The 26,951-nt window shown below is 65.2% G+C and overlaps 2 protein-coding genes and 1 long non-coding RNA gene across 5 annotated transcripts; 1 reads left to right on the forward strand and 2 right to left on the reverse strand.

Annotated features, from left to right (window-relative positions):
- Positions 1–4,929: 4,929 nt before the first annotated feature.
- Positions 4,930–14,992, forward strand: GRIN3B (glutamate ionotropic receptor NMDA type subunit 3B). 2 transcript variants are annotated; one of them, XM_054249484.2, is made up of 9 exons: positions 4,930–5,441; positions 7,320–7,912; positions 8,985–10,017; positions 12,665–12,810; positions 13,181–13,296; positions 13,460–13,611; positions 13,900–14,064; positions 14,139–14,209; positions 14,433–14,992. In XM_054249484.2, exons 1-9 carry the CDS (start codon positions 5,016–5,018, stop codon positions 14,854–14,856), a joined length of 3,126 nt encoding a protein of 1,041 aa, XP_054105459.2. In that variant the 5' UTR covers positions 4,930–5,015; the 3' UTR covers positions 14,857–14,992. The 2 variants fall into 2 exon arrangements, with proteins under 2 accessions (XP_054105459.2, XP_054105458.2); XM_054249483.2 differs by having other exon boundaries at positions 13,900–14,209.
- Positions 10,128–11,029, reverse strand: LOC144580899 (uncharacterized). The gene is made up of 2 exons (XR_013531211.1): positions 10,840–11,029; positions 10,128–10,740 (listed from the first exon to the last, which is right to left on the reverse strand). It is a non-coding gene; the product is annotated as an uncharacterized LOC144580899 (long non-coding RNA).
- On the reverse strand, positions 14,921–26,608 carry TMEM259 (transmembrane protein 259). 2 transcript variants are annotated; one of them, XM_035285835.2, is made up of 11 exons: positions 26,257–26,608; positions 20,081–20,359; positions 19,234–19,333; positions 18,394–18,504; positions 18,015–18,137; positions 17,699–17,799; positions 17,568–17,625; positions 17,407–17,439; positions 17,189–17,321; positions 16,269–16,368; positions 14,921–16,148 (listed from the first exon to the last, which is right to left on the reverse strand). In XM_035285835.2, the coding sequence occupies exons 1-11, from the start codon at positions 26,476–26,478 to the stop codon at positions 15,621–15,623; spliced, it is 1,788 nt and encodes a 595-aa protein (XP_035141726.1). In that variant the 5' UTR covers positions 26,479–26,608; the 3' UTR covers positions 14,921–15,620. The 2 variants fall into 2 exon arrangements, with proteins under 2 accessions (XP_035141726.1, XP_035141724.1); XM_035285833.2 differs by having other exon boundaries at positions 17,407–17,490.
- Between the last annotated feature and the right edge of the window lie 343 nt (positions 26,609–26,951).

The following is a 26,951-nucleotide window of genomic DNA, read 5'->3' on the forward strand; positions in this document are numbered from 1 at the left end:
TGCGTCAGGGAGGCTGGGCCCTCGCCCAGCACCAGCATCCTCCCAGCTGCTCAGAGCCCTGAGAGCCCCTCGAGGGTCCTGTGCCTCCCGGGCGCCCGCCCTGCTTGTTCCTGTCCCATAATGAGCCACTTGCCCTGCAAGGCCTGGTCCTGAGAGCACACAGGTTTGGGGTGAGGCGGCTGAGGGTCCCTTGGGGTTGGCTGATCTCCCTGAGATTGTACTGTTCCACTGGGGCCTTTCCCACAGCCCCTGCCCCCACCCAGCACCACTTAGGACCCCCAGCCAGAGAAGCGTGGCTGCCTGGGGTCCGGACACGGCCACAACTGCTCAGAGAACCCAAATCAAGCTGGGCATTAACCTACAGGCCACTCACTGCACAGCAGGCTGCAGACAGGGGGCAAATGAGAGCACCGCAGGGGCAGGGCCCAGCTGCCCCACCCACCTCAAGACCTAAAATTGCCCAGTGGCTTCAGACAGCTGGCACCTGGCTCGGGCTCGAGGTTTTTGTAGAAAGGGGACGTTCCCCGGTGGGCCTGCCAGGAGCCTCCGGGAGGTGGGGGTGGGGGGAGGCGGGAGCTCAAGCCTCCATCCCTGCGTCTCCCACCATGTACCCCTGCACAGCAGGTCCTCAGACACAGGTCCCCTCGGTGCCGCTTTACGCCCCCTCCCGCATCCTCATCACACTGGGGCCTTTATGCACGTGGACCTTGGTTTCCCTTTGCATCGGAACTGACAGGCTGGTGCAGTGGGGACGGTGGAGATCATCTCTCAGTCCCCCTGGGAGGCCCCACAGATTCTGAGGCACGGGTATGGGGATTTGCGGAGGTCAAGCCTTGACGAGAGGGGAGGCTGGTGTGCACAGGTGACCTGGAGACGGTGGGGCTCGACTCTGCAGACCACAGCTGGGGGCCCCTGTGCGCAGCGGGGACAGCTGCCAGCAAAGCCCAGGGAGCAGAAAACATCGTGGGTGAGGAGGCAGAAGCCACAGCCCTCCTGAGCCCTGGTGCAGATGTGAAATGGGGCATCCGCTGTGAAAGTAACCTGGCAGGTTCTTTTTTTTTTTTTGAGACAGTGTCTCACTCTTTCTCTCAGGCTGGAGTGTGCCCTGGTGTGATCTCAGCTCACTGCAACCTCCATCCCCCTGGGTTCAAGCGATTCTCCTGCCTCAGCCTCCCAGGTAGCTGGGATTACAGGCACGCGCCTCCACACCCGGCTAAGTTTTGTATTTTTAGTAGAGACGGGGTTTCACCATGTTGGCCAGTCTGGTCTCAAACTCCTGCCCTCAGGTGATCCACCCTCCTCAGCCTCCAAGAGTGCTGGGATTACAGGCGTGAGCCCCTGCTCCTGGCCAGTCTAGCAGGTTCTTTAAACAGCAGGCCAGGCGTCTTGAGACTGTCAAAAAAAATTGCATTAAGGTTGGACCCAGCGAGTCTACACTTGTGGGTGTGCGCCCAAGACAATGAAGAGCAGGATCTTGGATCCACACACGGAGCTCCATCCCCACAGCCAAAAACGGGGGAAGGCCAGGCACGGTGCTCACCTGTCATCCCAGCACCTGAGATCAGGAGACCAGCCCGGCCAACATGGTGAAATGCAAAAAATACAAAAATTAGGTGAGCTTGGTGGTGGGTGCCTGTAATCCCAGCTATATTCAGGAGGCTGTGGCAGGAGAATTGCTTGAACCCGGGAGCGGAGATTGCCCCACTGCACTCCAGCCTGGGCAACAGAGCAAGACTCCATCTCAAAAAAAAGAGGGGGGAACCAGGTGTCCATCAGCAGATGGACGGGTCAGGACAACATGGTCCTCTGCACGGTGGAATATTACTTAGCCTTGAAAAGGAATGAGAAGGTCCGTGCAGTGACTGACCCTGTAATCCCAGCTCTGGGAGGCTGAGGCAGAAGAATCGCTTGAGCACAGGAGTTTGAGACCAGCCTGGGCAACATCTCTGCAAGACGCAGCCTTTACAAAAACTACGGATTTTAGTTAGGTGTGGTGTGCGCCTGTGGTCCCGGCTGCTTGGGAAGTCGAGGCAGGAGGATCTCCTGAGCCCAGAAGGTTGAGGCTGCAGTGAGCTATGATCTCGCCACTGCCCTCCAGCCTGGGCAACAGATTCAGACGCAGTTAAAAAAAAAAAAAAGGCTCAGACACAGGCCACAGCGTGGGTGCACCTTGAGGACGTCACGCTCCGTGAGAGACAGCAGACATAAAAGGGCACGTCCTGTCTGATTCCACTCACAGGAGGTCCCCAGAGTCCCCAGATTCACTGAGACGGAACGTAGGATGGGAGGCGTCAGGGCTGGGGAGAGGACAGGCAGTGAATGTTCCTTGGGGACAGAGTTTCCGTTTGGGAAGATGAGAAAGTTCTGGAGAGGACGGGGGTGAGGGCTGCACAGCACTAGGTGAGCTTCCTGCCGCTGAGCTGTGCACCTAGAAACCGTTCAGATGTCAAATTTCAACGTGGAGAAACCCCGTCTCTACCGAAAATACAAACTAGCCGGGTGTGGTGGCGCGTGCCTGTAACCCCAGCTGCCCGGGAGGCTGAGGCAGGGAATCGCTTGAACCCAGGAGGCAGAGGTTTCAGTGAGTGAGATGGTGCCACCGCACTCCAGCGTGGGCAACAAGAGTGAAACTCTGTCTCAAAAACAATTTTTTTTGGCCGGGCGCGGTGGCTCAAGCCTGTAATCCCAGCACTTTGGGAGGCCGAGGCGGGTGGATCACAAGGTCAAGAGATCGAGACCATCCTGGTCAACATGGTGAAACCCCGTCTCTACTAAAAATACAAAAAATTAGCTGGGCATGGTGGCGCGTGCCAGTAATCCCAGCTACTCGGGAGGCTGAGGCAGGAGAATTGCCTGAACCCAGGAGGTGGAGGTTGCGGTGAGCCGAGATTGCGCCATTGCACTCCAGCCTGGGTAACAAGAGCGAAACTCCGTCTCAAAAAAAAAAAAACAAAAAACATTTTTCTTTTGTGTGTGGCAAAATAACGTGACATTTGCCGTCTTTTTTTTTTTTTGCTGTCACCCAGGCTGGAGTGCGGTGGCGCGATCTCGGCTCACCGAAACCTCCACCTTCCGGGTCGAAGTGATTCTCCTGCCTCAGCCTCCCAAGTAGCTGGAACTACAGACGCCCGCCACCGCGCCCGGCTAATTTTTGTATTTTTAGTAGAGACAGGGTTTCACCGTGTTGGCCAGGCTGGTCTCGAACTCCTGACCTCATGGTCTGCCCACCTCAGCCTCCCAAAGTGCTGGGGTTACAGGCCTGAGGCATCTTGCCCGATCATAAAAAATGTTTAAAAAACACCCTCCATGTGTCCACTTGTTCACATGGCAGCTGGAAGTAGGAACGTCCACTGTCACCCTTTTACAGACGGGGAAATTGAGGCAGGGTATGAAGTGAGTTCCGGGAGGGCGGACATCTTCTCTCTGCTCCTCGGAGGGAACTGACCCCAGGGAGGGACGGGGCCCCAGTGGCCCCTGAGGGCGCCAGGACCCAGCACCTCCCGAAGATCTAGGGAGACCTGATCAGGTGGCTGGAGGGGGTGGCCTGCGGGTTCCTGGAACTGAGCCCCCCAGTCCTCCCTCCCCAGCGTTGCCTCCAAAAGGAGATGAGGTTAGTTGTGTGTGTGAGAAGAAAAATCACAGGAGTGCGGATCCATTCATTAGAGCTGAGTGTTCCGGGCACAGCGGCTGCTCTGCTGCCCTCCGGGATCTGGGGAGACGCCGGGCACCCGCGGGAGGACGGGATGAGGACTGCCCCGCAGGGAGGAGGCCCCCGTCCATCAGGCGCCTGAAGGGCCCCCAAACCAAGGCTTAGAGGACACAGGCAAGCTTGGGGACAGGTAGACAGCAGGGCGCTATGGAAGGCTCTGGAGCACCGGAGGAGGGAAATGTGAGCAAGTGACCTTGTCTGGGCAGGTGCCTACTGTGTGCAAGGCTGGGGACAGCAGCAACCGAGCCTCCCAGAGCGGAGTGGAAGACACGTCACTAAATGAGAAGGGAGTGGGCCGGGCTCGGTGGCTCAGGCCTGTAATCCCAGCACTTTGGGAGGCCGAGGCGGGTGGATCAGGAGGTCAAGAGATCGAGACCATCCTGGTCAACATGGTGAAACCCCGTCTCTACTAAAAATACAAAAATTAGCTGGGCGTGGTGGCGCGTGCCTGTAATCCCAGCTACTCGGGAGGCTGAGGCAGGAGAATTGCCTGAACCCAGGAGGCGGAGGTTGCGGTGAGCCGAGATTGCGCCATTGCACTCCAGCCTGGGTAACAAGAGCGAAACTCCGTCTCAAAAAAAAAAAAAAAAAAAAGAGAGAGAGAGAGAAGGGAGTGAACAAAAAGACCGTAGCCTGTTACGGAAACGTGTGAGGCCCGGGCATGTGCAGTGGTGCTCCCTGCATTTTCTCATTGGCAAGCAGGGAACGTTTTTTCAGGGCAGGGCGTTAGGCACTGGGCTTTGAGGGTTGAAGCGGAGTTCTGCAGCCCAAGTTGCCTGCCCACTGCTGGAGGGCAGATCAACTCTACAGGTTCCCATCTGACGTGTCTGCCTCGGTTTCCCCAGGGTGCACTGGATGTTACAGCCCACCCCTGGGCGGGCCTGATTAGAAACTGACCTGTCCCTGGAAGTGCGAGGCAAGCATGACTCCTGGGCCTCAACTTCCCCGCCTGAGCAGGGCTCGACGTTCGTGGAGGGGGTCGGGAATCCCGGGAAGGAACCGGGTGGGCTCGGGGCCAATTTTAAAGCGCGGGGTCCTTTTCCGGCCCCCTCACTCCGTCTGACGGGCAGCGGTTGGGCATCCCCAGCCCCCGCCGGGTGTCACCGCCGCGGTCCGCGAGTAGCCGCTGGGAGGCTGTTTCCCCCGCGGCCAGTGCGCACCCCGCTCCCCCCCGCGCGGCTGCTGGCGCTCGGGAACCCCGGGGCGGCGCGGGCGGACGCAGTCGGCGGCCCCGGCTGGGCGCGGAGGGAGAGGCGGGACCGGGTCTCCCGCTCCGTCCGCGGCCAGCGGCGCCCGCAACTTTGCCATGGAGTTTGTGCGCGCGCCGTGGCTGGGCCTGGCGCTGGCGCTGGCGCTGGGGTCCGCGGGGGGCCACCCGCAGCCGTGCGGCGTCCTGGCGCGCCTGGGGGGTTCCGTGCGCCTGGGCGCCCTCCTGCCCCGCGCGCCCCTCGCCCGCGCCCGCGCCCGCACCGCCCTGGTCCGGGCCGCCCTGGCTCCGCGGCTGCCGCACAACCTGAGCCTGGAGCTGGTGTTCGCCGCGCCCCGCGCCCGCGACCCCGCCTCGCTGGCCCGAGGCCTGTGCCAGGCGCTGGCTGCTCCGGGCGTGGCGGCCCTGCTGGCCTTTCCCGAGGCGCGACCCGAACTGCTGCAGCTGCACTTCCTGGCGGCCGCCACCGAGACCCCCGTGCTCAGCGTGCTCCGGCGGGAGGCGCGCGCGGCCCTAGGAACCCCGGTACGCGGGACGCCCGGAGCCGGGACCAGGGGCACCCAGGGCGGGGGCGGGAGTCCCAGGGGCGCTGGACGGCCCCGGGGCTCAGGGATGGGGAAGACCCGGGTGTCCCCCGAGCCAGGGAGCGGGACCGCAGAGGCAGAGACCCAGGGACAGGGACCCAGACGCTGGCTTGAGAGCGCGAGGGACGCCCTGGAACGCCCCTTCCCAGCGCGCTGGTGACGGAGACCCCGCCGCTGCCCCCTCCTTGCCCACAGACCCTTCCCTGGTCCCCAGCGGACTCCAGGCCGCTGCAGTGCTCAGGCCTCTCGGGGCGCAGGTTCGGGGTCTGCAGGCCTGGGTCCCCCTCCTTGCAGCGTTCTCCCCGTCCCCACCCAGAGGCCTTCAAGACCCCAGAGCAGCCCCGGTCACTCCAGCCCCCACGCCCTTGCCCCCACCCCGCCGCAGCCTTCAAGTTCCTCTCTTCTAATCCCACCCCCAGGCCCAGATCCCACAGGGAAACGGAATGAGAAGAGAAGGGAGGTTGACTGGGTGCTGGGGACCCTCCGCCAGGGCGCCCCGGAGAACAGGCCCCTTCCCACGGGCGGCAAGGAGGTCCCGGCTCCCGACATGGGGGCCTGGCTGAGCTCCAGGGCCCAGCTCCCCTCCTTCCCCACCCACGGAGAAGCCCCTGCGGCCCCTCCTCCTCCTCAGGGAGGGAGACCCTGACTTTAGAGGGGGGTCTTTTAGCCCAGATCTCCAGGTGTCAAGGGGACCCCTGTCCCCCCATCACCCTAACTAGGGCTGGGAAAGAGATTCGAGGCCCAAACCCAGGCCTGGGGCGCCCTCTGCTGCCGCCTCCAGGAACTGCACCGCTACAGGCCCGGCGTGGGACCGACCCAGCATCTCTGGCACTGGCTTGGCCCCCTGGGGAGGGTCCCCCACTGGCCCGTCCCCCAGCACTGGGCACCCTGCTTCCATCCTGGAAAGCGCCTTGCCCACCCGAGGGGTCTGGCAAAGCTCTCCCACCTTTAATCCACTAACTTAAACCCAGGGCCAGGCGCAGTGGCTCACGCCTGAAATCTCAGCACTTTGGGAGGCCGAGCTGGGAGGACAGCCTGGGCAACATAGCGAGACCCCATCTCTACCAAAAAATACAAAAATGAGCCAGGCGTGGTGTCAGGCCCCTGTAGTCCCAGCTACTCAGGAGGTTGAGGTAGGAGGATCGTTTGAGCCTGGGAGGCAGCGGTTGCAATGAGCTGTGATCTCACCACTGTTCTCCAGCCTGGGCAATAACCCAGACACAGTCTCAAAAAAAAAAAAAAAAAAATCCAGAACTTTCTGGATGGCACTGGGCACAAGGGGGCTCCTCAGCCCTCTGTGTGCCTGGCACCAGGCAGTGATGTGTGAGGGGACGCTACCTGGCTTGGCACTAAGCACAAGGCCATCGGTGGGCTCACCTTTAGGGAGCCACGGCTCTTGGCCCTAGAGAGGCTCCCAGGCATAAAGGGACTATAAAGGGGTCAGGGAGGGACCCGAGGCAGGAGACGTTCCAAGCTGGAGCCTGGGTTCTCCCTGCAGGATGGAGAAGTCTGAATAGAGGAGGAGCAATGCGCTTGGGTTTTGAAGGGTGTATAGGAGTTGGTGGGCATAGAGGAAGAAAGATATTCAATCTGGGGAATGGCACATGCAAAAAAACAAAACAAAACACCGGGGGAGCCCATGACAAGGGATGGTGATGGGGAGCCATGGAAGGGTTTAGAGCAGGGTTGGGGTTGGGGGAGGTGGAGGGGAGGTGCAGCCATCCAGCTGGCATCTCCTTAAGGATCACGGGCTGCTGGGGTGGGAAGGGTGTCGTGGGGTGGAGGTCGCCGACCCTGACTGTGGCCTCCCCTCTCCCAGAACCCATTCCACCTGCAGCTGCACTGGGCCAGCCCCCTGGAGACGCTGCTGGACGTGCTGGTGGCTGTGCTGGAGGCGCACGCCTGGGAGGACGTCGGCCTGGCCCTGTGCCACACCCGGGACCCCGGCGCCCTGGTGGCCCTCTGGACGAGCCGGGCCGGCCGCGCTCCACAGCTGGTCCTGGACCTAAGCCGGCAGGACACGGGAGATGCGGGGCTGCGGGCACGCCTGGCCCCGATGGGGGCACCCATGGGGGGTGAAGCCCCAGTATCCGCGGCGGTCCTCCTCGGCTGTGATGTTGCCCGCGCCCGTCGGGTGCTGGAGGCTGTACCTCCCGGCCCCCACTGGCTGTTGGGGACACCACTGCCACCCAAGGCTCTGCCCACCGCTGGGCTGCCGCCAGGGCTGCTGGCGCTGGGTGAGGTGGCACAACCCCCGCTGGAGGCCGCCATCCATGACGCCGTGCAGCTGGTGGCCCGGGCGCTGGGCAGTGCGGCACAGGTGCAGCCGGAGCGTGCCCTCCTCCCCGCTGCGGTCAACTGTGGGGACCCGCAGCCAGCCGGCCCTGAGTCCCCCGGGCGCTTCTTGGCACGGTGAGTGGGGCCCCTGCTTCCCTTGGGAAGGTGTCCAGGCCACTGGGTCTGCGCCACCCATGGGTCATGGTGAGGCCGGGCATGGTGGCTCAGGCCTGTAATCCCAGTACTTTGTGAGGCCGCGGCCAGCGATCACTTGAGCTCAGGAGTTTGAGACCAGCCTGACCAACACGGTGAAACCCCGTCTCTACCAAAAAAAAGTTATCGGGACGCGGTGGCGCACGCCTATAGTTGCAGCTACTCAGGAGGCTGAGGTGGGAGGATCACTTGAGCCTGGGGGTCCAGGCTGCGGTGAGCTGAGATGGCACCACTGCACTCCAGCCTGGGCGACAGGGCGAGACCGTGCCCCAAACACAGTCAGGATGCATTGCCGATGGATGTCTTAGGTCCCTGGAAGCAGCACCCACCCAGGGAACTACCCCGGGGAGAGCAGTGAGTGAGCTGAACCGGGAGGGAGGGAATGGGTCTCTGGCCGAGCCCTGGGCCAGTTCCGGAGAATGAATAGCTTCTGGAAACAGGAGACCCCCGCTGGGCACTTGAGCATCAGCCACCGGCTTCAGGCACCGCGTGTGTGGGGTGGGGGCACAGCCCGGGCATCTGGGCATGCACGTCCCAGCGTCCAGGGATTAATTACGGTTGGAGACACCGGTTGTGTTCACACTTGTCCCCACGATACTGAAAAGGGTGTGACCGGGTGTGTGGCGGCTCATACCTGTCATCCCAGCACTCTGGGAGGCAGAGGCGGGTGGATCACCTGAGGTCGGGAGTTCGAGACCAGCCCAGGCAACAGGACAAAACCCCGTCTCTACTAAAAATACAAAATCAGCCAGGCGTGGTGGTGCACGCCTATAATCCCAGGTCCTCAGGAGGCTGAGGCAGGAGAATCACTTGAACCCGGGAGGCGGAGGTTGCAGTGAGCCAAGATCACACCACTGCACTCCAGTCTGGGCAACAAGAGTGGGAGAAAAGAAAGAAAGAAAGGGTGCCCAGTGGGAATCGGGCGTGTGCTCAGCAGGGGTGAGGGGATGGAGGGGTCTGAGCTGGACACCCGTTGCCCCCGCCCTGCCTCTAGGTTCCTGGCCAACACGTCCTTCCAGGGTCGCACGGGCCCTGTGTGGGTGACAGGCAGCTCCCAGGTACACGTGTCTCGTCACTTCAAGGTGTGCAGCCTGCGCCGGGACCCACAGGGTGCCCCGGCCTGGGCCACGGTGGGCAGATGGCAGGACGGCCGGCTGCATTTGGAACCGAGGGGCGCTGTGGCGAGGCCCCCACCCCCGCCAGGCACCCAGGCCCGGCCCAAGCTGCGTGTGGTGACGCTGGTGGAGCACCCATTCGTGTTTGCCCGTGATCCCGATGAAGACGGGCAGTGCCCGGCGGGGCAGCTGTGCCTGGACCCCGGCACCAACGACTCGGCCACCCTGGACGCACTGTTCGCCGCGCTGGCCAACGACTCGGTGCCCCGTGCCCTGCGCAAGTGCTGCTACGGGTATTGCATCGACCTGCTGGAGCGGCTGGCAGAGGACACGCCCTTCGACTTCCAGCTGTACATCGTGGGCGATGGCAAGTATGGCGCCCTGCGTGACGGTCGCTGGACAGGCCTGGTCGGGGACCTGCTGGCGGGCCGGGCTCACATGGCGGTCACCAGCTTCAGCATCAACTCCGCCCGCTCCCAGGTGGTGGACTTCACCAGCCCCTTCTTCTCCACCAGCCTGGGCATCATGGTGCGGGCGCGAGACACGGCCTCGCCCATCGGCGCCTTCATGTGGCCGCTGCACTGGTCCATGTGGCTGGGCGTGTTCGCCGCCCTGCACCTGACCGCGCTCTTCCTCACCCTGTACGAGTGGCGCAGCCCCTACGGGCTCACGCCGCGCGGCCGGAACCGCGGCACGGTCTTCTCCTACTCCTCGGCGCTCAACCTCTGCTACGCCATCCTCTTCGGACGCACGGTGTCCAGCAAGACGCCCAAGTGCCCCACGGGCCGGCTGCTCATGAACCTCTGGGCCATCTTCTGCCTGCTGGTGCTGTCCAGCTACACGGCCAACCTGGCCGCCGTCATGGTGGGGGACAAGACCTTCCTGCAGCTGTCTGGGATCCACGACCCAAAGGTGGGCGGCCCCGGGGGGCTGGGGGCTGCCCCAGGCTGGGCTGCCAGGGGAAGGGGTGGTCAGCTGGGCGTGGAGGACGTCCGCTAGGCCAACTCTGGTCCCAAGAGACATACGTTTATTTATTTATTTATTATTATTTTCTGAGACGGAGTTTCGCTCTTGTCACCCAGGCTGGAGTGCAATGGTGCGATCTCGGCTCACCACAACCTCCGCCTCCTGGGTTCAGGCAATTCTCCCGCCTCAGCCTCCTGAGTAGCTGGGATTACAGGCACGCGCCACCATGCCCAGCTAATTTTTAGTATTTTTAGTAGAGACGGGGTTTCACCATCTTAACCAGGATGGTCTCGATCTCTTGACCTCATGATCCACCCACCTCGGCTTCCCAAAGTGCTGGGATGACAGGCTTGAGCCACCGTGCCCGGCCATATTTATTATTTTTTAAAAAACAGCGAGGCTCGGTGGCTCACTGCTGTAATCCCAGCACTTGGGGAGGTTGAGGCGGGTGAATCGCCTGAGGTCAGGAGTCCAGATGAGCTGACCACCCCACGAGGCTTTTCCAACGTAAACTCTGCACAGCTGAGCACAGACAGAGCATTTTCATCATCCAGAGACTTCCATCAGGTGCCGCTGACCCGGAGGCACGATGGGATTCAAGTTTGGGTTTTTAGCATGCACCTGTAATCGCAGCTATTCCGGAGGCCCAGGCAGGAGAATTGCTTGAACCTGGGAGGTGGAGGTTGCATTGAGCCAAGATCGCACCACCGCACTCCAGCCTGGGCGACAGAGCGAGACTCTGACTTGGGGAAGAAAACAGACACTCACTGGACATGAGGTTCGCTATGTTGTCCAGGCTGGTCCCAGACTCTGGGTTCATGCGATTCTCCCACCTCAGCTCTCAAAGTGCTGGGATTATAGGTGTGAGCTCGGCCTCTATCTCTGTTTCCCAGGCTGGAGTGCAATGGCGCAATCTCGGCTCACCGCAACCTCCGCCTCCTGGGTTCAGGCAATTCTCCTGCCTCAGCCTCCCGAGTAGCTGGGATTACAGGCAGGCGCCACCGTGCCCAGCTAATTTTTGTATTTTTAGTAGAGATGGGGTTTCACCATGTTGGCCGGGATGGTCTCGATCTCTTGACTTCGTGATCCACCCGCCTCGGCCTCCCAAAGTGCTGGGATTACAGGCTTGAGCCACCGCACCCGGCCTTGATTTTATTTTATTTTTTTTGAGACAGAGTTTCGCTCTTGTTACCCAGGCTGGAGTGCAATGGCGCCATCTCGGCTCACCGCAACCTCCGCCTCCTGGGTTCAGGCAATTCTCCTGCCTCAGCCTCCCGAGTAGCTGGGATTACAGGCACGCGCCACCATGCCCAGCTAATTTTTGTATTTTTAGTAGAGACGGGGTTTCACCATGTTGGCCAGGCTGGTCTTGAACTCCTGACCTAAAGTGATCCTCCTGCTTTGGCCTCCCAAAGTGCTGGGATTATGGCGTGAGCTACTGCACCTGGCCCCTATTGTTTTTATTTATTTTCAGTTTTTGAGACGGAGTCTCACTCTGTTGCCCGGAGCTGGAGTGCAGTGGCGTGATCTCAGCTCACTGCAACCCCTCCTGGGTTCAACCGATTCTCCTGCCTCAGTCCCCCCACAGCGCTGGGATTGGGCCTCACCTACAGCACCCAGCCGGCCTTTGCAATTTCTTGGCAAAATCGGGTTTTCTGCCCCATAGTGTCTGTGAACCCTGGGGGCGCCTCGCCTGCTCCCCAGCCCCCGGTGTTCCCCGTTAAACGGGAATGAAATGTAGACGCCGCGCTGTCTGATGCGCTGACCGCTCCGGGCGGCTTTTCCAATTTAAACGCTGCACAGCCGCGTGCAGACAGAGCATTTTCATCATCTGGAAAGTTCCATCAGGTGCTGCTGACCCAGAGGCCCGATGGGATCGAGTCTGGGATTTGGGTGCCGCCGCAGTCGGGTGGGGAGGCCGTGGCCGGTGGGACGCCAGCAGCCAGACCCACGTATCCCTTAGGGGTCCACATCAGGGTGCCCTGGCAGCTGTGGGGAGGACCACGCAGAGGGGACCGGGCTGGTGGGGGTGATCGTAGGGAAGGGGGCTGGGATGGATGCTTGGGCTGGGCCTGGGTGGTTCCCTGTGTGCTGAAGGTGGGGCCCCCGGGTTTTTGGAGTCACAGGACATGGGGTGTGGGAGGCAGTGAGGACAGCTGCCCCCCCCAACTGCGGTGGGAAAACCCAGGGTTGGGGGCAGATGGAGGAGGCAGATCTGAAGTAGTCACGGCCATGTGAGAGTGGGTCTCCCGTGGGACCCAAGGGGACAGGCAGAGGAGGTGGTGGGACAGGAGCCGAGCCCACGGCAAGGTCCGGGCGGAGATGGACTTAGCGGTGTTTAGAACGGAGCGTCTCCACCCCGGGTGATCCTGCGCTCACCCCCCACCCCCACCAGGGGACCCTGGACAGTGTGTGTCTAGGGACAGTTGTCATGACTGGGGTGTGCTCTTGGCATGGAGTGGGTGGAGGCAGCTCGGCCCTGCGGTGCCAGGATGGCCCCACCCCAGAGAACGGCGCGCCCCTCAGTGGTCGGGGGTCCCGCGGGGGCAGGCAGAGGCACTGACGGGGTCCCCCCAACCCCCACCCCGGGCAGCTGCACCATCCGGCGCAGGACTTCCGCTTCGGCACCGTCTGGGAGAGCAGCGCCGAGGCTTACATCAAGAAGAGCTTCCCCGAGATGCACGCGCACATGCGGCGCCACAGCGCGCCCACCACGCCCCACGGCGTCGCCATGCTCACGTGAGCGCGGGGCGGGGCGTGGGCGGGCCATGGGCGGGGCGGGCGGGCCATGGGCGGGGAGGGGGCGGGCCATGGGCGGGGCGGGCGGGCCATGGGCGGGGAGGGGGCGGGCCATGGGCGGGGCGGGCGGGCCATGGGCGGGGAGGGGGCGGGCCATGGGCGGGGCGGGCGGGCCATGGGCGGGGAGGGGGCGGGCCATGGGCGGGGCGGGCCATGGGCGGGGAGGGGGCGGGCCATGGGCGGGGAGGGGCGGGCCATGGACTGGAGGGCGGGCCGTGGGCGGGGCGGGGCGGGGAGTGGGCGGGCCATGGGCGGGGAGGGGGCGGGCCATGGGCGGGGCGACAGCTGACCCCGTCCCGGCCCCTCGCAGGAGCGACCCCCCCAAGCTCAACGCCTTCATCATGGACAAGTCCCTGCTGGACTACGAGGTCTCCATCGACGCGGACTGCAAGCTGCTGACTGTGGGCAAGCCCTTCGCCATCGAGGGTGAGGGGCACCTGGACGGGGCGGGGCGGGGCGCCGGGGTCTCTGGGGCCAGTGGGGAGCCGCGGAGGGTTCCAGGCGGGGAGGGGCGAAGTCCCGCGTGTGCGGGCAGAGTTCCTCTGGGGCTGTCCCGCCTGGCCCCACCTCCCCGGCCCCGCGCCCCCAGGCTATGGCATCGGGCTGCCCCAGAACTCGCCGCTCACCTCCAACCTGTCCGAGTTCATCAGCCGCTACAAGTCCTCCGGCTTCATTGACCTGCTCCATGACAAGTGGTACAAGATGGTGCCTTGCGGGAAGCGGGTGTTTGCGGTGACAGAGGTGGGGCTGGGCCCGGGGCAGGGGGTGGGGGGCCCTGAGCCTTGTCTGAGGTGACCAACCCCGCGCTCATTCCCGAGATGCGCATTTGTCCGCTTCTGCGCACTTCTATTCTCCCTACAAAACCCCAGCTCCAGTGGCCTCTCCTCCATGAAACCTCACCCCTGCCTGCCAACCTGACTCCACAGTCCCAGGCCCCTCTCTCTGGCCCAACCTTTTCTCCCGCAGTTCAAGGGTCCCCAGGGGCCGGCCATCACGTGACCGTGAGGGGCTCCTGCTCTGTTGCCCCAGACCCTGCAGATGAGCATCTACCACTTCTCGGGCCTCTTCGTGCTGCTGTGCCTGGGCCTGGGCAGCGCTCTGCTCAGCTCCCTGGGCGAGCACGCCTTCTACCGCCTGGCGCTGCCTCGCATCCGCAGGGGGAGCCGGCTGCAGTACTGGCTGCACACCAGCCAGGTGCGGACCCGGCGGGCGGCGGGCGGTCCCGCCGGCCATGTCTCCTCACCAACCGGGTCTGTCTGGGGTCTTAGAAAATCCACCGCGCCCTCAACACGGAGCCGCCACAGGGGTCGAAGGAGGAGACGGCAGAGGCGGAGCCCAGGTAAGTGGTGGTCGGGGCAACCAGGACCCAGGTCGCCCTGAAGCCGGCCACGGGGTGCAGGAGGCGGTTCCCGGAGGCCCCCGGCCACCCTCGGACAACTGTGCGCACGGCAGCTGCCTGGTGGTGCCTTTCGGCCACCCTCTCCCCGCAGTGGGCTCTACAGAGACCCAGGGTGCAAGACGGCTGCCCCGGTGGGCACCGACCAGGCCGGTTCTGTCCCCAGCGGCCCCGAGGTGGAGCAGCAGCAGCAGGACCCGCCGGCGGCTCCGGAGGGCTGGAAACGGGCGCGCCGGGCCGTGGACAAGGAGCGCCGCGTGCGCTTCCTGCTGGAGCCCGCCGTGGTTGCGGCGCCCGACGCGGACACCGAGGCGGAGGCGGAGGCGGGGGCGGGGGCTGCGCCGCCAGAGGGCCCCGGCTGGCTGTGCTCCAATGGCCGCGCGTCAGCCGCGAAGCCCACGGGCCCCCCCCAGCCCGGGGAGCTGCAGGAGCTGGAGCGCTGCATCGAGAGCGCGCGGGAGCGGCTCCGCCAGGCCCTGGTGCGGCGCGGCGAGCTGCTGGCACAGCTCGGGGACAGCGCGCGCCACCGGCCTCTGCGCCTGCTTCAGGCCAGGGCTGCCCCCGCGGAGGCGCCACCGCACCCGGACTGATGGGGTTGCCGGGAAGGAGGCGGCCGCCGGGCTCCCGGGGATCAAGACACACAGCGCGCTGGGCCGCTGTCGACAGACAGTTTATTCTATATACAAACCCAATTTTGTACACCGCAATTAAATAGAATGGAATGAGCTCTCCTCCGCATTCCTCCCCGAGTGACTCCGCCCCGGGGCAGAGCCGGACCACGGCCCGGCTGCTGCCACTGGTGTTGGCGTCTGCACCCCGCGTCCCTATCTATGCCTGAGGCACAAGCTCTGCTCTCCCGGGGCCCCCAGGCCTGGTGCGCACGCGGGGAGGGCCGGGCCATGGACAAGGCACTGCACGGAGCACCAGGCAGAGCCGGGCTGAGGCCGGCAGGGACAGCGCTAGGGTTCCAGGGTCCCAGGACCCGCCCCGGCCGCCACTCCACACTTCCGCGTGCTCACAGGCCTGCACCACGGGGACCCCACTCCACCGCAGGACGTTCACTGCAGACCTTCCCCCAAGCGCCCTCCAGAACCTTCCACGGAACCCCACCCCTCTCCTCGCTAACGGGTACGAGCCCAGCCCGGGGCGCGACCTCACACCGGGGGGAGGGAAGCCTGCCTTCTGGGCAACCCCATGAAACCCTGAAAGCCACCGAGACAGGCTGGGCAGTACCAGAGGAAGGAGGTGGCCGGGCGCCCCCACCCGGGACGGCCTCCCCTACCCCTACAGGCTCCAGCAGGTCAGGCCCAGCCGGCCGGGACAGCCGGGGTCAGAGGCAGCTCAGCTGTGCGGCTCAGGATCCAGCCTCCGAGGGCGCCTCCACTGGGGCCGTGGAGGCCGGGCTAGACCCGCTCACCGCAGCTGCCAGGGGCGTTGTGTCGGGAGCTGCGGAGTCACTCGGGGGGACACTGTCCTGTGGGGTGCGGGGGATGCCCCCAGGAGGGCCCAGCGGGCTGGCTGGACGCCGCTCCAGGAGGGAGGCCCTGAGGCCGGACAGGAAGGAGGCGTCTGTGATGATAGCAGCGGTCTCTGTCATCCAGCCCAGGTCACCGCCGGCAGCTGCAGCCACCAGGGAGCCGGGCGCCGCGGCCACAGGCCCTGGACTCCCGCTGGCCCCGGGCGAGATGGGGCCCAGGGCAGCGGGCTGGCTGGGGGAGTCGGGGGCGGCGGCCGGGGCGCCCGCATTGTTGTTCATGTCGTCGGGCAGCGCCGTGGGGGTCCCGGGGCCCAGCGGCGGCGCCTGCAGCAGCATCTCCTGGATGCGAAGCTGCTGCAGGATGGCGGGCAGCTCGTAGTGGTGGAAGAAGTAGATCATGGAATGCTGCGGGGGGAGGGCGGGAGTCGGGAGGTGCCGCCTCCGCGCAGGCCTTTCTCCCCCGCCGCAGCCCCTCCTGCCCGCCGGGCGCAGCTGGCCCGTCCCCGCCCGCTGCCTGGGCCTCACCTGAATGAAGAGCCAGGAGGTGACCAGGGCCAGGCTGCTGTACTGCCCGTTGAAGCGGTAGTGATAGGCATAGAAGGCGAAGTGGTAGAGATAGAAAAACCTGCGGGGTCGGGGTGTGAGGGCGTCGGGGCTGCCCAGTCCCACCGCAGGCCCCGCCCCTTCCCAGCACCCCTCCCCATCAGCCCCGCCCCTTCCCAGCACCCCTCCCACTGACAGCCCCGCCCTCCCCTGGCAGCCCCGCCCCTTCCCAGCACTCCTCCCCCTGGCAGCCCCGCCCTCCCCTGGCAGCCCCACCCCTTCCCAGCACCCCTCCCCATCAGCCCCGCCCCTTCCCAGCACCCCTCCCCCTGGCAGCCCCGCCCTCCCCCTGGCAGCCCCGCCTATTCCCAGCACCATTCCCCACGGGCAGCCCCGCCCCTTCCCAGCACCCCTCCCCCTGGAATCCCCGCCCCTTCCCAGCACCCCTCCCCTGGCAGCCCCGCCCATTCCCAGCACCCCTCCCCCTGGCAACCCCACCTATTCCCAGCACCATTCCCCCTGGCGGCCCCGCCCATCCCCAGCACCCCTCCCCCTGGCAACCCCACCTATTCCCAGCACCATTCCCCCTGGCAGCCCCGCCCATTCCCAGCACCCCTCCCCCTGGCAACCCCACCTATTCCCAGCACCATTCCCTCGGGCAGCCCCGCCCCTTCATAGCACCCCTCCCCCTGGCAGCCCCGCCCCTTCCCAGCACCCCTCCCCCTGGCAGCCCCGCCCATTCCCAGCACCCCTCCCCCTGGCAGCCCCGCCACTTCCCAGCACCCCTCCCCCTGGCAGCCCCGCCCATTCCCAGCACCCCTCCCCCTGGCTGCCCCGCCCCTTCCCCGCCCCCTGGCAGCCTCGCCCCCGTCCCTCTCTGCCCCGCCCCGCGCGGCGCTCACCGCAGCCAGTGCCGCTTGCTGGTGCTGGTGTGGCAGCAGATGGCGTCGTACTGGTCAGCGAGCCACACGATGAGGATGATGTAGAAGGCGGTGGTGGTGTCGTTGAAGAACTCCGACATGATGGCCTCCATCCCTGCAGGGAGAGGCGGCGGCGGTTGGAGCGGGCGGGGCGGGGTGCGGTGCGGCGCGGGGCGGGGGAGGCCTGGGTGGGTCCTCACCGACGAGGGCCAGGATGACGGTCAGCAGGGGCGCTGCGGGGAAGGCGATGGCCATGTTCATCTCCAGCATCTGCAGCAGGTCCACTGCGGGCACAGGGCGGCGGGACCCCGGTGAGGGCCTGGAGGACGCCCGCCCCGCCCCGCGCCGGCGGGACACTCACCGATGAAGACGAAGATCTGGTGGTGCGAGTAGCGCAGCAGCATGGACACGCTCAGCGTCTGCAAGGGGCGCGCGTGAGGGGCTGCTCGGCTCCCGGCCCCGGCGCCCACGCCCCCGCCCCGAGGCACTCACGAAGATGACCATGATGACGAAGGCGGCCAGGTAGGACGTGCGCGCCATCCACATGCTCACGAAGCGGTAGTGCTCGCCCGACACCACGTTCCGCAGGAAGCCTGCAGCGCAGGGGCCGTGAGCGCCCGCCCTGACCCGCGCCCTCCCCCTCCCGCCCTGCCCCGTGCCCTCTCCCCGCCCCTGCCCTGCCCGGCGTCCTCCCCCTCCCACCCTGCCCCGCGCCCTCCCCCTCCCGCCTCCCCACGCCCTCTCCCCACCCCCACCCTGCCCGGAGCCTTCTCCCCGCCCCCCCGCCCCACCCTGGGGCGCGCCCCACCCTTGTTCTCCTCGTTCTCCGCCAGGCCCTTCACGCTGGACATGAGAATGTCATCGTAGCCCAGGAACTCATCCAGCAGCAGGCGGCTGAAGCGGTCTCCGAAGCACTGGTCCCGCGTGGGGTCTGCGGGCGGGCGGATCAGGGAGCCGGGAGCCCCGCCCAGGCTGCTCCCTGAGCCCTGCACGCTGGCCCTGCCCGCCCCCCGGCCCTGCCCATTCTCAGAAAACCCATCGCGGAGCCCAGCCCTGGGAAGCAGGCCTGGGCAGGGCAGACCCCAGTCCTTCCCGCACAGCCCGGAGCTCCGCACCTGTAGGGGAAGACCCCAGGGAGGAGGGAGGCCCAGCCACTGCGCTCCCCCAGCCCAGCGGCTCAGACTCACCCAGGGTGACCACCATGACCGGGATGCTCAGGCGCTGGCGCGTGGCCTGCGACAGGCGGAGAAACCCGTACTCCAGTGAGTACTCCACAATGTACTCATCCTGCGGCCACACTGCGGGGCAGAGCCGGGCGGGTCAGCCCCCACGCACCCCCAGCACGGCCACCAGCCAAGGCAGGCGTTGAGGAGTGGGGGGAGAGACCTGCTAAGCCCTGGGCCCCTGGTAGGTGCTGGGAGGACCCCTACACACACGTGGGATGGCGCCCACCCAAGCTGTGCCCCACCCTGTGTGCTGGAGAGGCTGGCCAGGCTCCTCCTCCCCTGGACCCATCTCCCGGGCTGCCCCTCTGCCCTGGCGGCCGGGCAGGGAATGCCCCAGCACAACTGCAACACTTCAGAGGCCCAGCCCCTCTCAGACGGGGCAGGGGCCGGCTTCCCTGAGCATAATGAGCCAGAATTCCGAGTCCAGAGCTGAGGGGCCTCATCCCCCCCAAGTCGCTGTTCACAAGTGGGTCCCAGAGAAGGTGAGCTGAGCCAGTTACCCCAGGCCCTGGAGCATCCCCACAGCCTTGTATGCAGAGAAATGGGGAAATCGAGGCACACAGGTATGCTGAAAGGTCCACGTCAAGTGGCCAGCGGGCTGGGGTGTTCTGGGGAGCTCACCTGCACCCCAGCACCCCACGGCCGGGACGTTCAGAGGGACCCCGCCTGCACCCCAGCACCCCACGGCTGGGGCGTTCAGAGGGACCCCGCCTGCACCCCGGCACCCACGGCTGGGACGTTCAGAGGGACCCCGCCTGCACCCCAGGACTCCATAGCCGGGGCGACCCCAGGAGGCAGTACCTTTGCCGGGCGTCTCGGGGAAGGGGAACCCCTGGCTGTCATTCAGGGCCTCTGTGCTACCTGGCGACTTGAACACCTTGGGCTCGATGTCCAGCTCAAACTGTGGGCGACCAGGGACCAGGGTGTTAGCAGCGCCAGCCTGGGCTGTGAGGGCCGGCCTGAGGATGCGGTCCCACCGATGGGAAAAGGCCCGGGAGCCTCAGCCTCGGCTCCATCACGGAGCAGGCCAGGGTGGACTGCGTGTGCCTCCCGCCTCAGCCAGGACCCCACCTCAACACCAAGCCTGCCCTGCTGCGGGGCCAGCCGCGGCCAGTGGGCACCAGGGAGGGGTCCATGACGCGCTGGCCAAACGTTCTTTCCTGGGGTTGGCTTTGCGGAAACAGGTGAGACCCCAAACCCTGACTGCTGAAGCAAAAAGATTTCTAACCAGACCGTGGGCCCAACACAGCCACCTGGTCCCACCCGTGCTCAAGGCCACCACAAGCTGACTGGGTACCCAGCACCGCTGCAGGGAGCAGGACAGGCCGGGACCAGGCCCAGAGCTCTCACCCCCCAGCCCCCGGGCCTCCTCCTCAGCTACTCGTGCCCATGGTACCCCCAGCCCCAGACAATCCCCTCCCCAGAACAACTGGAGTCTTGAAGGCCTCAGTCTGCCCAGCCCAGGCCTCTAGCAGGGAGACAGGCCGAGGGTCTTGTTTCAGAGGCCCCCAGGCCACCAGAAAGCTATGACAGGCGGGGGTGGGCTTGTCTGTGTGCCAGGTCCCTGATGTCAAGAACCCCAATGCCCTGTCCCTGTCAGGGACCGCCCCTTCAGGCACCTGTGGGACTGAGCCCAGGCTTGGCTCACCTTGATGGAGCTGTTTCCAAACATGTCCATGCTCAGCTCCTCCTCCTCCTCATCTTCCAACTCCAGGCTGCTGCCTGGCTCCACGGCCAGGCCCGGGAAGCTCCCGCGGCCGCCGTCACAGAACTGCAGGAAGACCGGTGCGCGGCTGGAGTTGTGCCGCACCTCCACGCGCAGGATGCCCTCGCGAGGCCACTTGTCACGCACGTGCTCCAGGCAGTTGATGGGTGAGCGGGAGAAGACGATGTGGATATAGGCCAGGACGAAGAGCACAAACAGGGCCTGGGGGGCAGCTGGCAGTCAGTGGGGCACCCAGGGCCCGCTGCAGCCCAAACCTGAGGGCCTACATGGGGCGCACTGGGCTGCCCAGGACGGGAAAGAAAGGAAGCTCCGGAAGCTGAGCTGGGCGCTGAGGGTCCTGGGTCCCTCCCACGCTGACTGCACCCGGCCAACCCTCCATGCTGCCCAGGTGACTGAGGACCCCGGGGATGCCCCACTCCAACCCCGGCTCTGACAGGCCCCAGGGCTCAGGGAGGCCTGTGACTGCCCCAACCTCCTGAGGGTGAGCCAGGCAAAGCCAGCAGGCTGGGGCCCTCTCAGATGTGCACAGGACTCGCTGGACCTGGGTAGACATGAGGCTGGACTCCGACCCAGTAAGTAGAGCGCCCCAGGGCCGTCTACCAGCCAAGAGCTCCCCCTGCAAGGAGCAGCTGGTACTGCTGCCACCCCAGGGCCGCCTGTGGGTCCCACTGTCCACAGAAGGCTGCGCAGCCCTCCACAGCCCATCCTGCTGCTTCCTGCCTCACCTTCCATGGTGTCCCCAGTGCTCCCTTGACCTCACCAGCTAAAAATAGCTTCTCACCCAGTAGGGTGCCCTGTGCACCCCTCCCAGCCCTGGAGGGGCCAGCTGCTGGGCAGGGCGCCCCAAAGCCTATGAACTGGGGTGGCAGCAGCTCTCACCTGGGGGCTTCTGCCCAGGGGATGTGGACATCTGTGGTTATAATTAGGGGAGCTCCTGGGATGGAGTGGACGACACCTGGCAGTGCCAAAGACGGCCCCACCCGATGTCCACAGGGTCTGGGGAGCCCATGCCCCAGCATGCTGCAGGCCCAACACAGAGTGGGGCCCCTCTAGGAGCAGCCCTCTTCCAGGGAGCCTGCCTCACTGATGGGGTTTGCTGCCCACTGCACCTCCCGACCTGAGGTCCAGGCATCACTCCCAAGACTGTGAGGGTCACCTCTACCTGCTGCCCTGATCCGCGGAGCTGAGAGCCCAGCTGGGCCAAGGCGGCCCCCACAGCCACGTGGAACCTCAGACTCAGGGAAGAAGTGAGCAGAGTCAAAACCACAAGCCAGGAAGGCCTGGAGCACAGGGCCCCTCCCTGACCCGCTGGCAGGCCCAGCGAAGCCCGGGATGCCGCAAGCCACCTGTGGCCACATGGCCATGAGCGAGACCCCAGCAGCCTCAGCCCTTCCACGCCCACGGAGAGTCCGGCCTCCTCTCCAGAGCCGCCTGCAGACCGAGCAAAGGGCCGAGTCAGCAGAACCACCCACTTCTGGCCTGTGCTGTGGTCTGAGGGAGGCCGCGAGTCTGGGCACGGATCAAGCCCTGGATCCACCCACATCTGCAGCTGGGGTAACCCTCATCACACCCCTCGGCCCTCGCCTAGCCCTTTCCCCGTGTGGCATCTGGGTATAGGAGCCACGGAGGCTGGGCCCGGGGGTGGGTCACAGTCAGAGGCACTGATCCCACAGTCCCTCAGCTCAGCACTCTCAGACATCCGGCAGGAGCTGTGCCCGAGACAGCAACGGATCCTGTGCCAAGATGTTCCCAAAAGTGCTGACACACAGCGGGCCGAGGCTGGGGTTGCCCAACACTTCCCAAGGGCCGCCCGGCTGCTACCACCCCTGCTTTACAAACAACCAACTGATGCAGAGGCCCCCAAAGACCTGGACCTGCTGAGCTCACAAGGCCGGGAGGCAGGAGCCGGGGGGCAGGAGCCGGGGGGCAGGAGCCGGGGGCAGTGCCGGGAGGCAGGAGCCGGGGGCAGTGCCGGGAGGCAGGAGCCGGGAGGCAGGAGCCGGGGGCAGTGCCGGGTTGCACACTCGAGGCCTCTGACCACGAGCAGTGCACAGTGACCCCACGAGCAAGAGCAGCTCCTGGGGTCGCCCTGGGCAGGCTCAGTGGGGGAGGGCATGGGACGCACATCCCGCCACATGCAGCACTGGCGTGAGTGACCCGTCCTACGAAGACAGTGGAAGTGATAGGGGCGTGGTGTGCACACGCTCCAGCCAGAGGCTCCAAGGCCCCCGGATACTGTGGCTCAGGCGTCACTGGGTCTCCCCATCAGGTAATCCGTGCTGACTGCAGTCGGGAACCCCCAGCCCAGGGTCCGCCAGGGTCCCTCTTCCCTGACTGAGCCTGACCAGGAAGGAATCTGCCCACTGAACAAGCCCATCCCCGTAAACCGCCAGTTCCCCCGAAATCTCCCACCAGAAAACAAGGAGGCAGCACCCGGCCAGTCGCAGCCTCATCCCAAGTGCTGGGTCCTCCTGCCTAAGGCCTGTCACCAGCCACCTCACCCGGCGCAGCCCCACACGCCCAGGCAGCCTCCCCGGGGATCTCAACTGGAAATGCTCCCATGGGCCCCTGGCCACCCTCCGCCCTGCAGCCTGGCTCAGCCACTCACATGTCTGGGTGGTCCCGACCGCTACACTCCATCACCCGATACCTGATCCCCAGCTCCCCAGCAGGCGCCCGCGTGCTCCAGCCCCAGGGCGTTCCCACACATCCTCCAGCTGCCTGGACACCAAGCCCCTTCACACTGGCTGTGGCTCACCTCCAGAACACCCCGCCCACCCTGCAGTGGAGTCACCCCACCCCCACAGGTCAGCCCACACACCACTACACCCACAGGAGCCTCCCCGAGCCCGGGGCCTGCACTCACCACCTCCCCCAGGAAGCCTTCCTGATATCCTGGCCAGGGCTCCCAGGGCACCCCAACACTCAGCCACCAGGTGGGCCTTTTCCTCTGTCTCCCCACAGACCTCGAGGGCCGGGAACAGCCTCCCCGGCCCGTGGATATTTGACTGACCAACACACTGACTGACAGACCAGCCTGAGGAGCCACACTCTTCTCTCCAGGGAGGGCACAGAGCCCTCAGCCCCACCCAGGAAAACCTGCAGCAGGCCCTGCGCTGCCCTACCTGGGGCTCCCCTTTGTCCTCCCGGGGTGCTTCCCAACCCCCAGGTCACAGGTGCCTCAATGTGACAGGACCCCATTCAGAGCAGGGCCCCTGGGGTCTCACCTGTCTCTCTCTCTCTTTTTTTCTTGAGACAGTCTTGCTCTGTCGCCCAAGCTGGAGTGCAGTGGCGTTATCTCGGCTCACCGCAATCTCCGCCTCAAGTGATTCTCCTGCCTCAGCCTCCCGAGTAGCTGGGCTTACAGGCGGGCGTCACCACACCCGGCTAATTTTTGTATTTTTAGTAGAGATGGGGTTTCACCAGGTTGGCAAGGCTGGTCTCCGACTCCTGACCTCATGATCCGCCTGCCTGAGCCTCCCCAAGTGCTGGGATCACAGGTGTGGGCCGCCGGGCCTGGCTCACATACCCTGTCCTTAATCCTCACCATGACACCCCACCCCAGAGGAGCCCCATTATTCCCTGTAGCTGGGGCGAGCCCTTGCTCATGTCCAGAGGCGCTGAGCCAAGGCTCCTTCACCCTGCAGGCATCTGCTCGGTGGTCACCCTGGTCAGCGACCCAGGGCCCAGTGCCCCAGGATGGATGGACTCTGCCACGCTGGCTGCGGAGGTGGATGCTGAGGCTGGAAGGAGGTCTCCCGAGGGCCCCTGGAAGGTCCTGCTGCCTCCTCCCCCCTGCATGTGGCACGGCCTGGCATTTCCCAGAACCCAGGCACAAGTGAGGGGTCAGGGCGCTCCACGCTGGCTCAGGACTGGGAGCTCAGCTGAACAGGCGCCACAAGATGAAGCTGCCTTGAAGGCAGCGCACCAGGGAGGACCTGGCTCTTTAAGAGGACCCCTGAAGCCAGGCAGACAGGAAGCTGATGAGCCTTCTGGAACTCAAGGCAGCCTCTGAAATCAGCCAGTACCAGCCTGCACTTTGCAGATAAGTAAAAGTGAAGGTGCAGGGTCAGATTCTGTGCGACCAGATTACCAGGCGGAGGATTCACAACCACCAGATTTCCCCAGCCAGGCCAGGCGAGGTGGCTCACGCCTATAATCCCAGGACTTTGGGAGGCCGAGGCGGGCGGATTGCCTGAAGTCAGGCGTTTGAGACCAGCCTGACTAACATGGCAAAGCCCCACCTCTACTAAAAATATTAAAAAATTATCCAGATGTGGTGGCGGCCACATGTAATCCCAGCTACTTGGGAGGAGGCTGAGACAGGAAAATTGATTGAACCTGGGAGATGGAGGTTGCAGTGAGCACAGGTCATGCCAGTGCACTCCAGCCCAGGCAACAGAGCAAATAAAAAGAAAGATCTCCCTACCCAGAGATCTTGCAGCCCAGAGCCCCCTGCTGAGAGGAGGGATGGAGGGCGGTGCTGAGCACCTCCCCAGAGTCCCCAGCATACACAGGAGAGGGGGACCTCCAGTTCTGGCCCAGCCCTATCTGCCCACCTGTGAGTCGCACCTGCCTGGAGATGCAGCTAGGTTGGCCTGATCCAAACCGGGACGTGGTGGGACCAGAGCCCAGGCCACAGGGATACACCTCCCAGGGAGGCTGAGCTCCATCCGGGGAACCTGGTCAGGCACACAGCACACGCCTGCCACAAGCCTAAGGACCCAGTGGCCCATCCTGGACCAGGACCACTCTGTGGAAGTGTGGTGAAGACACCCATGTCCACAGACGAGCCCCCATCCGCAGTTTCAGGCCCCATCTGTGGACCCCAAAGCCAGGAAAGACCACCCACCTGAGTATCACAGCCCTGCTCAGCTGCCCACTGAGGCGACCACCCCACTCTGGGGGGCTGCAGGGCACAAGGTGAGAAGGATGACAGGCTGAGCTCTGGCCTGCGGGGGGCCACGGATCTCAAGGCTGGGATCCACACCTGGACGGCTAAGCTCCACCTGCTGAGCCCAAAAGAGCAGCCAGCTCCTGACCGACCTGTCAGGCTTGGAACTCGCTCACGCTTGCAGCCTGTCCCGCCAGCCTCAGCCCCACTCTGCAGACTAGGCCAGAAAAGCTGCACTTAGCACCCCCAGGCCGGGCGGGCGGTGTTCTCATGCAAAACGGAAACACTCCCACTCCGAACCCCAGAGTCCAGGCGGCCCAGGCCCCTGGCCAGCTTGTTTTCTGAAGGGCTGAAGCTGCCGCTGAGCCCCTCCTGTCACCCAAGGAAGACCCCTTCTTAGAAGGACTCAGGCCGATGCCTGTCCTGCACGCAGAGACCTCTGTGCCATCTGAGGAGGGCAGGAGGGGACAGAGCCCAGGACTCAGAGGCCAGTGCCTCATTCAAGAGGCAGGGGCCAAAGAGCCACAACTCAGCTCCGGGAGCCGGAAGGGGGCGGGGACCCAGGGAAGGAGGAGGCCGGGGACGGGGTGGAACGCTGCTGCTGGTGACTTTGCCACTAACCCTAGCGAGGTGACCTCAGCTAAGTCACATTCCCCCCAGGCTCAGGAGCAGGAAACGGGGTGAAGGCTGCAAGGACGGGGAGATCGCTGCCAGGAGGATACGAGGGGAGAGGGGAGTGGCCTTCCAGGCCTCGGGGTTGTCAGGCCGGGTTCTGGGCCAGCACAGGCGGCGGGGAGGGAGGCCTCGGGGCTGAGTGTCTCAGGCGACAGTCAGGGGTCAAAGGTCAGGAGGGGCCCCAAGCCTGCGTAGGTGGGGACCCGGGAAAGGTGGCGGCGGAGACGAGATGAGCCCTGGCGGGGGCTGAGAGCGAGATTCCCGGCTTCCAATGCGGTGGGGACTCGGCCTGCCCGGGTGGACGTCCCGGGGCGGGACGGGGTCACGAGACGGTGACCCTGGCCAATCCCGGGGTCGGAGATGGCGGGGAAGGTCCCTAATCGGCGGGGCAGGGGCGAGGCCTCCGGGTGCAGGGCGGCGCTCCGTGTCTCCAGTGGGGCCGAGGATCGCGATCGGAGGGCGCAGACTTGGGGGTAGGGCCGGCCGCCGGGGTCAGGGGTCAGGGGTCAAGGGTCGGGGCCGCGGTCACCTTGAGCAACACGAAGAACTCGAAGAGACGGCGGAAGGCGGGCGGGAAGAGCCGCGAGTAGGTGACAGCCATCTTGAAGAAGAGCGCGTGGAAGAGCCGGTCGCGCACGTTGATGAGGGGGTTGGGGTTGAGGTTAGGGGTGCGAGGCCCGCGCGCGGGGGCCGGGCCGCCGCCGCCGTTGGGCCCGGGCCCCGGAGCTCCGGCCGCCGCGTGTTCCGACATGCCGCCCAGCGTCGCGCCCTAACGGCCGGCGGGTGTCCGAGGGCGCCTCCCGGCCGCCATCGGCAGCCCTCGCCGCCGCCGCCGCGCTCTTTACAGCCGCCCGGCCGCGGACGCCATCTTCCGCCTCCTCGTCCGGCTGCGGCCCCGATGACGCCAGCGAGTCGCCAGGCCGGGCAAGAGCGGCCCCCCTGCGCCTGTGGGGGAATGCTGGGATGCCGGCGACCGCCCGCGGAGGCCTCACCCCCCCCCCGCCCCCGCGCCCGGCAGCGCCAGGGGGTGGGGATGCTTCTGGCCCGCCTGTTCTTTTGCATATCGACACCCACAATCCACCGCGTCTATGAGGCCAAGATAGGCAGTAAAATTATGACAACATATGGGATTTTAGGTGATCGAAGAAACGCAAAGTAAGTGTAAGCACAGGAGTTGTTCTGCAATATGCTACCGTAGCAAACTGTGCTAAGTATAAAAGCCAT

Source organism: Callithrix jacchus, chromosome 22 (genome assembly GCF_049354715.1).
Source record: "Callithrix jacchus isolate 240 chromosome 22, calJac240_pri, whole genome shotgun sequence".
Taxonomy (NCBI): Eukaryota; Metazoa; Chordata; class Mammalia; order Primates; family Cebidae; genus Callithrix; species Callithrix jacchus.

Excerpts from the sequence above, each read along its gene's own strand:
- GRIN3B (XM_054249483.2), top strand. The coding sequence starts at position 5,016 with ATGGAGTTTGTGCGCGCGCCGTGGCTGGGCCTGGCGCTGGCGCTGGCG. Across the intron at positions 10,018-12,664 it reads CTGGGATCCACGACCCAAAG|CTGCACCATCCGGCGCAGGA; the intron begins GTGGGCGGCCCC and ends CACCCCGGGCAG. Across the intron at positions 13,612-13,899 it reads GGGTGTTTGCGGTGACAGAG|ACCCTGCAGATGAGCATCTA; the intron begins GTGGGGCTGGGC and ends CTGTTGCCCCAG.
- TMEM259 (XM_035285833.2), bottom strand. The coding sequence starts at position 26,478 with ATGTCGGAACACGCGGCGGCCGGAGCTCCGGGGCCCGGGCCCAACGGC. Across the intron at positions 17,800-18,014 it reads GGAGAACGAGGAGAACAAGG|GCTTCCTGCGGAACGTGGTG; the intron begins GTGGGGCGCGCC and ends CCTGCGCTGCAG. Across the intron at positions 17,491-17,567 it reads CCAGATCTTCGTCTTCATCG|TGGACCTGCTGCAGATGCTG; the intron begins GTGAGTGTCCCG and ends CTGTGCCCGCAG.